Source organism: Helianthus annuus, chromosome 6 (assembly GCF_002127325.2).
Source record: "Helianthus annuus cultivar XRQ/B chromosome 6, HanXRQr2.0-SUNRISE, whole genome shotgun sequence".
NCBI classification, from domain to species: Eukaryota; Viridiplantae; Streptophyta; class Magnoliopsida; order Asterales; family Asteraceae; genus Helianthus; species Helianthus annuus.
The window spans coordinates 37,180,767-37,191,123 of NC_035438.2; the positions used below are offsets into that span (position 1 = coordinate 37,180,767).

A 10,357-nucleotide genomic window follows, 5' to 3' on the forward strand; every position below is an offset into this window, starting at 1 on the left:
GTTTGCCCATGACTCACCATTATTTTACTTATACTATGTGTTAGCCAAGATTAATTATGACTAACTAGTTTGACATACATTGATTATGTTTGATCTGAGATCTCATATTAAGTTTTTCGTCCATGTGGTTTGTAGAAAATAACCATTATAGTCCATTAATTTAAAAAATTGCCAAAACAATACTTGTACTTTCATTTTTGTAACTAATACAGTCAACCTCGTTAATTCCATTCATTTATGTGGTTAAGTTTTGGTGAATGACCAAATTGACCCAGGCAATAAAAACATAATATATAAAATTCTAAAAAATAAAACAATTAAGGGCGGGTCCCATTCACAAAGTCGCAAGGCTTCAGTTTCCCACACCCCATTTTTTCGGTCATCTTCTCTCGCGATCCCATTTTTTCTGGTCATCTTCTCTTGTAGTCCTATTTTTTCGGTCATCTTCTATGGTGACCCCATAACATAGGGGTATTCAAGTCTTTTCACTAAAAAATAACGGTACATTGGATGGGGTTAACGAGGTACCTCATTAGTTACAAAAGTGAAAATACAAGGATTGTTTTAGCAGTTTTCAAACTAGTGGACTATAATGGTTATTGTTAGGGAATTGATTTTTAATACTATGGATCATGTATCCTGAGATTTAGCCTGGATCACTGATCCCTAATAGATGGTGCAGGAAGTTTGAGGAACAAGGATCCTTGTTATTACTTGTATTGACTAAGAATTGTTCTCTATATTTTTAACTTATATTCGCAGGTAACGAAGTGGACTTGGTCAAGCTGGAATATTATGGAATATGCCTTGGATTAAATACGTGCAAAAGAGGAAATAACCGTTGTGGAGGAACGTGGGATACATGCATATTTTTGTGTAGTTTTTTGTATAATTCTTTGCAATTTTATAAGGGGATAACGAGCTCATTTAGGCATAACAGAACACGACACTTACTCTCTCTCTCTCTCTCTCGCAACATTGAAGCTTCTCTCAACACTCACGCTAGAACTCCATTGTTTCGAGCTCATTATCTTCCAAAGTTGTATTGAATTTTAGCTTATTTGTTCAATATAGTTGGTGATCGGTAGTTTCCATCACCCGATTATTTTTGTGCCGGAGATCACATAAGGATCAAGGGCTTTTTTCCTCGTACAAATCTCGGTGTTCATTGTTATTTTCACTTTACAATTGATTACATAGTTGTTCATACACATAAGCACTCTACCTCACAATCAAAATTTGGTTACATTATCCTTAAACTGAATTTTGACCAAAACAGTTATTTTCAACAAACCACATGGATGAAAAATGTAATGAACTTTTTATATTAAATATATGTTCTATTATTATTGAATATTTTCAATACTTCGTTTATTAGATTTTGTTTGTGGGAGTGTGGGATCCAGGCCCGAATTGGTGTCATGTAGGGGTGCAAACAAGCTAAGCCAAGCAGAGCCTGAGCTCGACTCTAGTCGAGCTCGTTTAACTTATAAAAACATGAGACTAACTTATAAAAACATGAGATCGGCTAGAACTTATGAAGTCAATGTACAATATTAGTAAACATGTGACTGGCTAGAACTTATGAAGTCAATGTACAATATTAGTAATGTTTTCGATTGACCAATTAGTAATTTTGATTGATTAATAATGACTTTGCCTCACCCGATTGACGACTTGCGTACATGATTAATCATATATTAAAAGTTTGACTTTGAACATCAATAGTGTTTTAAAAGACAAAAACTGAGTTGTTAAACTATTTTTAATTATTTTATTTTGTATTGTTTTTTTTTAACGACAAATTTCTTTTATTTACTGCTGTCTATGGGACTTGGACCCAAGACCTCCCTTCTCAAGGTGTTTAAAAGTTTTGCATTTGCCAATGAACCACCACCCATTGGTTATTGTATTGTTTTATTGTATATATTATTAATTATTTTTTTAATACCTCTTTTGTTAATTTTTTCTATAAATATTCTTACGGGTTTTATTGTTTTTTTTTTTTGAATATTTAATTTGTTAGTTTTCTTATGGATTTTGCTACCAATATTATTAATTAATTTAAAATATTTGATTTTTTTTTGTTTTTTGAAATGTATTTTGCTATGATTGTTGCTATTGATATTAGTAAATTATTTTTTTAAATATTTTTTTTCTTGTTTTTGCAAAGCATTATGCTGTGGATGTTGCTACAGATTTTTCTATGTTAGTTTTTAAGTAGTTTTTTTTCTAGATTTTGCTACCAGATTTGCTACGCAGTTTATTTACTTGTTTTTTTTAATATTTATTTTCTTAACTCTGCTACCGATTTTGATTTTGCTACCGAGTTTTCTTAACTTCTTTTAGTTAGTTTTTAAATATTTTTCTTTCGTGATTTAGCTATGGATTTTGCTACCAATTTTAATAAGTTTTTTTATTATATCTATTTTCACAATTTTGCTACCCGTCTTGCTACAAATTTTACTATACTTTTTTTTATTTAATTTCTAAACTTTTATTTTCATGGTTTTGCTACGAATTATGCTACCGATTCTGCTACGTTAAACTTTTTATATTTATTTCCTCAATTTTGCTACGGATGTGCTACTGATTTTGCTACGGATTTCATTTGCGACGGAATATCCGTAGCAAAATTGTAGCAAAATACATTCGTAGCTATTGTGTAGCTAATCCATAGCAAAATTTGCGACCGCTTTTCCTCGTAGCAAAATTTCATAGCAAATACCTCTTTTTGTAGTAGTGTTAAACAAGTGGGTACAGATATCATCTATGTTTGCATTTATGTAGATGATATCATATGTACAAGTTCAAATGATGTGCTTGTTGGAGAATTTAAACAAGGAATGAAAGAAGCATTTGAAATGACAGACATGGGGCTATTGAAATTCTTCCTGGGCATCGAAGTAAAGCAAACTTCAAGTGGAGTGTTTATTAGTCAAGAAAAATATGCAAATGATCTTCTTGACAAGTTTGGCATGAGACATGCTAAGGTGGAGGCAGTTCCCATGAATTCAGATGTTAAATTGTAACTGGAAGATGGTGAGGATAAAGTTGATGGAAGCGTGTACCGAAGTCTGATAGGGGGACTTATCTACTTAACACACACTCGTTCCGATATAGCCTTCTCAGTAAGTGTTCTTTCACGCTACATGCAGGCTCCTTCCAAAGCTCATCTTGGTGCAGCTCGAAAAGTGTTGAGGTACATCGCTGGAACAACTTGTTTTGGTATATGGTTCGAGTATGGAAGCAATCTGGAGCTTGTGGGATATTCTGATAGCGACTGGGGAAGGTGTGTTGATGACATAAAGAGTGTCTCTGCTAATGTATTTACACTTGGCAACAGTGCTGTTACATGGTGTTCTAAGAAGCAACCTACTGTTGCATTGTCCAACACAGAGGTTGAATATATCTCAGCCACTAATGCTTCTTTTCAGGCCATCTGGTTAAGAAGAATACTCGATGATCTTGGTTTAAAGCAGGATAAGGCAACTACACTGTACTGTGACAGCAAATTGGCTATTAATCTTTCAAAGAATCCAACAATGCACAGTCGATCGAAACATATTGAGCTCAAGTTTCATTATGTTAGGGAGATGGTGAATCATGGTAAAGTAATGTTAGAGTATTGTGATACGATGAGCAACTTGCTGATGTTATGATGAAACCTTTGGCCCGAGAAAAGTTCGTCTACTTTCGTCATATGCTGGGGGTGATGGAGTTTGCCTCAAGGGGGGGGGGGGGGGTTGGAGAATGAGTCAAACCCACTATCACAATTGCATGCACGTTATTCTGATTGACCGAGTTATTTGCTTTCCGTTGTTGAATAAAGCCATGTGCAGCTACAATTTAGTGGTGTCCTTTTTAGTAGGAGTCAGTTAATGTTTCCGTTGCTTTTGTTGCCTATATAAGTCTTTGCTTATTGTCAGTTGATGTATGCAATTCAGTATTTAATTCAGTACGATTTCAGTGTTCAATTATAAACTTGCCTTCATATTTGTGTTCTCTGTCAAGTTTAAAATACCATCAGACCCCATCGACATCAACCTGTGGTTCGAACAGAAGCAACGACAGTGGCGGTGGTTCGAACAAACCTGCGTGTCTAGATCTGAGCAAATCAGGCGAGTTTTGAGTGAGGGTTTTTCTAAAAGGGGAGACTATTTGCACACTTGGTGTGTAGATAGGCAGCCCAAAAAGGGCTTTTTTGTCCTATATGCATATCCTGCAGTGTCAAGCTGTAGCCAAAGCGCGGCGTTTTGGTCCGATCAATCAGACAAAGACTGATGGGTGTCTGACGAGTCTGTTGACCGGACCAAAACGCCGAGCTTTCGCCGCGTTTTGGTCCTGTCAACCAGACGCCCGGTCAGTCTTTTGTCTGGTTGACAGGACCAAAACGCGGCCAAAGCTCGGCGTTTTGATCCGGTCAACAGACCCGCCAGACACCCGTCAGTCTTTTGTCTGGTTTACCGGACCAAAACGCCGCGCTTTGACCACAGCTCGACACTGCAGGGTGTGCATATAGGACAAAAAAGTCCTTTTTGGTGTGCATATAGGCATTTGGGTGTGCCAATAGGTACACCCTTCTAAAAAATCAGCCATTATTTAAGAAATTAAAAGTCTCACCTAGTGCCTATGAACTTTGTAGGTTTTCAAGCACTAATTCAATTTCAGTTACGCCAAGATGTTGTGGAGAAATATTTATGATAGTTGCTGCCAACTAAATATTCAATTCTCAAAGTAGGTATCAAGTTTGTACCAGGCTTTTTTTGCTTCTCTTTCTTCCTAATATGATTCTTGAGTGGTTCCAGTCTTGAAGAGTTGCAAGTCAGTTACAATAATGAGCAGTCTAAGTGTAGAGAGAGAGAGTGTGTGTCTGTGTGAGAGAGTTTGGAGAGAGAGAGAGAGAGAGAGAGGATACAGGGAAGGAGAGTGAGTTTTGAGCGAGAGTTTTCTTTTATTATTTATTATAAGTATTTATGGTAAAATGACCAAAATACACTTATGTGAGGTCCATTTGGTAAGATTTAACCATTAAAATTAAATGAATTGGGGTTAAAGGATGTAATATGCAAGGGTTTGCAAACATTGAGTGTTTTTTTTTTTTTTTTTTTTTTTTTTTTTGAAAACAAAGGATACACTTTGCAATCTGGTGTTAACATAAAGGACGATTTTTGTAATTTACTCCTATTTATTTTCTATGTCCACCGACTTAACAAAATGATTTTCTTTAGGAGCCCAATTAAATGATTGCCATCGTCTACTTCGTCTTCTACTACTCCATCATTCGGTCTAGTAGAAGCCCACTCATATAAATTAACATATCGCCAATTTCACCTTTTTGTTGCAATCTTCGTTGCCCCTTCAGCCCAAGTTGAATTGTTGAGCCCATTATTCTTGAGTAAATTAACTCATGCCTTTAATATTCTTCTTTACACCCTAAAATGCATCGATCACTGGTAAAAAGAAGAAGAATATTGTTGGTGTTTACTAGGGTAAGAAAAACCAAAGTACCGAAAACAAACAAAATAAATGGTTCACATGTGGTTTTCTTAAAACTTTTATACAATCGATCAAAATAATGATAACAAATTATTATCCCACCATAAAATGCTAGGATTAAGGACAATAATTGTCAAAGTAACCACTTAAAACTCCCACACTTATTAATTGCAAATTTATTCAACAAAAAAAAAAGTACTTGAACTAGAACCGGTTGAAAATTGCAAATTTATATGCTTTCTACATGTCTTCAACTACTCGCAACAAGTGGATAGTCAAAAACCGGTATACTTTGTGGGTGCCTAAAGAAATTCTCTGGATCCACTTTGGCCTTGATTCGAATCAACTTTTTAAAATTTTCTCTCTTCCAATACCTCTCACCCCAAACGCTTGCTTCCTCATAAGTGTCCCTTCCAACACCCAAATCAAGATCAATGTAGTTTATATATGCCTCCCTTGGGTTCTTTGATACGTATGGCTCCAAAAGCTTTTCCAAACTTTGCAGCCATTGTATCCGTTTGAGCGACGTTGGGGTCGTGTCTGAAGTTTGATCGGCAAAATTCACACCCTTAAGCAGCTGGAACAACACCCCAGCTCTATGAGGATAAGGGATAGCTGTTTCCGAGTACTCCTCCATCTTCCCTCCAAAAGTGTATACGACCAACATCACTGATTGGTCGTTTTCAAATATCTTTCTCCAGATCTTTCTAAGCCCGCTTTTAGGGATTGGAGTCCTAACATAGTCTAGTTTTATTTTGTAGTTCCAGTACAGCCTCACGATGGCAGATTGGTTTGCAATAGCCTCGGTTGGGGTCGAGCTGGACCATCCCTGATCTGCTAATACAATACTTGACTGGACCATGCTCATTTCTTCGCAATTCTCTCGTCTCACCTTGAGCTCCGGGAAGCTTTTGTCTAGCAATTGAAGCATGCTATCAGTTTTGCCAAGATAAAGTCCTTGAAACAACAATCGGATCGTTTTATTCGTAGTGTTGCCTATAAATTCGCCGAATATCCGAACTCTTATAAGCAAATCCGGATCCAATCTTGGTGCTACATATTGATATTTATAGAAAATATCTGTCGCATTTTCTTCAAGTGTTACATTCACCCCGAAAACAGTCACGATCTCTGGCACTGGCACCAACCTCAGCTTCCATGCAAGAACTATTCCAAAGCTGGAAGTACCACCACCACGAAGCGCCCAAAACAAATCTTCGCCCATCGACTTCCTGTCCAAAATATTTCCATTGACATCCATGAACCGAACATCCAAAACATTATCAGCAGCAGTCCCATATTTCCTCACCAGGTTTCCATACCCACCGCCGCCCATGTACCCGCCCACACCCACCGTGGGGCAGACACCAGCCGGGAAGTACAAGGTGTTGGTCTTTTGAGAAATACTGTAGTAGAGCTCACCAAGCCGTGCACCAGGCTGGACCCATGCAGTCTTGTTTCCAACATCCACATCTATAGACTTCATGTTGACAAGATCAAGCATGACAAACGGCACTACAGCAGAAGACGAGATGGCTTCGAAGTCATGTCCTGCCGACCTGATCCTAATCTGGTATCCGTGTCTCTTGGTGCAGAAAAGAGTGGTTTGGATCTGTGTTTCGTCGATGGGAGTCACGATGACGGATGGTTTAGGGGTGGTGGGTTTAATGAACCTAAGATTGTTGACTCTAGCTTCCCAAATGGACTGGAAAGAAGAATTGAGGGGGGTGAAAACGAGTTGAGAGATGAAGGTGACATTGTTGGTTTTATATTTGAGGCAACTTATTAAATCTACTGAATCATCAACATCGAAGGGGGATGTGGCTCCCCATGAAACAAAGAAAGAAAGAGTTAGAACAAAGAGGAACACAAGGTGTGATATTTTCATGTTTTGGTGTGTTTGATGTTAATGTAGATGAGTGTATTTATACAGGGCACGAGAGCCTCAAACACAACAAAAGACCATTAAGAAAAATAAATTATAAAAAGTTTTGTCTAAAGTTAGGTATGAAGTTTAAAATATAAAACTAAAGTTCACTTCATCATTTGATATATCTTTCTTTATATTTATATTTTTTTTTTTTGAAAGATTCTTTATATTACCTATCTATAATTTATCAAAAAGGTTTTGTGAGATGAATTTACTATTCAACTTTTTGCAAGTTTTAAAGCTAACATTACATGTTGGTGATGCACAACTTACTTTGTATACTAACTATCAATACATATAAAAAAATCACGTGCAAAATTATCCTAAAAAGGTTGCTTCATAAACATTTATAAATTGACTAAAAAGGTCGCTTCTTCCTTGAAGTTAACTTAATCCGTTGTTGCCAAAGATTTGACAAACTGTGTTGGGTGGTGGCGATAATTGTGTCGTAGTAGTGAAGTGACGACGTTAGTATCAGTTGTCTGACGGTGTTGTGTGGTTTCAATTAGGTAGAAAGAGAGAGCGAGAGTAGAGAGAACTTTGTTAGCGCTAAACTTTAATAAAGTTACCGTAGGGCACCATAACTTTATTACAGTTACTTTTCTACTTATTTTTTTACGTGGGTGTTGTTATCATTTCAATTTAGTTAATCTTTTTTCACGATAATGTCTCACGTTTTAGTCTAAATTTGGCGAGTTAACACTACGCAACATGCATACATGATTTTATCTATTTATAAACATTTTTGCTCCTATGTTTTGTCGGTTTTACAGTCCTGTCGCAACGCGCCGGTCCTAAAAACTCGTTTATATAAGAAACAAAGACTTTTGATTTTTGTTTTATCTTTTTATTCACTTCATCATTTAATTTTCTTTATATTTATATAAGAAACAAAGACTTTTGATTTTATTTTATCTTTTTATAATCTTAACAAGAAACTAGCATTTTATTTTATCTATTTATATTTGATTTTTATTTATATTATGTTAAAACCTCGTGTATTACACGGGTTGTATAAATATAATTTTATATAATAAATAATAAAAAGATATATTAAAAAAACTCGTATGTTGCATGTGTTGAATAAAATATAATGTCATATGTTAATACAAACAGGCATCAAGATTTATTTTTTAAAAATGAACATTGATGTACTATTTACTTATATTATAACATTTTACTTTGTTTTTTTATTTTGCTTAAATGTAATTTTATATAACAAATAATAAAAAAGATATACCATAAAAAAACTCGTATAGTGCACGTGTTTAATATAATATAATGTTATATGTTAACACGTCAAGATTTGTCTTTTAAAAATGAACTATAATGTACTATTTACTTATTATAACACTTACTTTGTTAAATATGTATTCTTAACTAATTTTTTGTTAAAAATTATTATTAGTATTTAATATGATCATAATAAAAATAATCGTTTATATTCTTATCTATTTTTTTGTTTAAAATTATAATTATTATTATTTAATATGATCATAATAAATAAATATGTTTATCCTTATCTAAATATTTATTCTTATCTAATATTTTTGTTTAAAATTATTATTATTATTTAGTATGAGAGATAAATAGGAAAATAAGAAGAGAAAACACCAGAACATGACATGTGTCTAAAAAAGATTTTCATTTATTAGTATAGGAAGAGAGAGATTTATATAAGAAACAAAGACTTTTGTGATGATTATTATTTTATTTTATTTTTTTTTATAAAAAAACGATATATCAATGGAACTATGACTCGTAGATATCAAATCATGACTCGTAGATATCAAATCAGAAAAATTCTTTGCAATGTTTTCAAAGTTCAGTTATCCTTAGACCACACGGTGTAAGCGTTTTGCGTGGAAGTTTGTCCACGCTGTGCACACCAGCCCGGCAACTGCGTGGAGGACGGCGTGGGTCATGCGACGGTGGAAATCCCACAGGCGTTGAGACCAAATTCGCGTTGACATGACACATTTCAATTGGCGTGGGTATTAGCCGTTTGACAATAACAATTATTTTTAAAAAATCTAAAACTTAACTTTTTAAAAAACAAAACTTTACCCAATATAAACCACCCTTTTCTTTCATTTTTTTTACAAACTCTCACATTTCACCAAAATTTTTATAACATCTCTCCCATTTCCACTTCACAAAACCAAAAATGTTAACCATTCTTTGGACTGAAGAAAAGGATATCGCATTGTGCGAGTCGCGAGTTGAAGCCTTGGGCCAATGCAGGCTGCGTAACCCTCGAGCGGTCCGTTTTGAGGGAATTTTTTGCAACACTTTTGCGTCCATAGGGGTGAAACCACCCGAACCGTGGACTCGCTTTCTTCTCGTTGTAGGGTTATCCGTTTGGATTGCGAAAGATTCCAGACGATTCACATTATGGTGGAAAATGCGGGTGGTAACCTTGGGGAGGACGACACCATACAAGTCGCTCTCATCAACTTTAGACACGAACACAACCGTGAATTCTGTCACGTTTCGTCTTAGCATATTATTAAATTTTTTATGTAGTAATTTTTAATTTTTATGTTTTATTTTAATTATGTATTTTTTTTTATTTTATGTCGTGTGTTTTTTTAATTATGCAATGGTTTTTATTTCTTACATATGTCATGTATAATTATTAAAGTTATTTGTTTAATTACTATTATTGTATTTTTATAAGTTAATTAGATTTTATAGAAAATATAATTTAACAATAAAAAAGAAAGTGTGCCATGTGTCGAATAACACCACTCTTCCATGCCGCTTCCCACACCCTACGTTTTTGCTCCACGCCCCCTTTCTGACGCATACTGACATGTCCTCCACGTGATGCACTCATCACATTTATCAAATCATCACAACCCAATCACAATCTAACATCTCATTTCATTTCATTTCATTACATTCGATCACACCAAAACACTTCCA

General features: G+C 35.0%; 1 protein-coding gene across 1 annotated transcript; it reads right to left on the bottom strand.

The window, feature by feature from the left end:
* Positions 1-5,526: 5,526 nt before the first annotated feature.
* Positions 5,527-7,387, bottom strand: LOC110940231 (berberine bridge enzyme-like 24). Its single transcript, XM_022181787.2, has one exon. It carries the CDS (start codon positions 7,385-7,387, stop codon positions 5,750-5,752), a length of 1,638 nt encoding a protein of 545 aa, XP_022037479.1. The 3' UTR covers positions 5,527-5,749.
* Between the last annotated feature and the right edge of the window lie 2,970 nt (positions 7,388-10,357).

Bases quoted from the DNA above. Each gene is read 5' to 3' on its own strand.
- LOC110940231 (XM_022181787.2), bottom strand. From the start codon at position 7,387: ATGAAAATATCACACCTTGTGTTCCTCTTTGTTCTAACTCTTTCTTTC.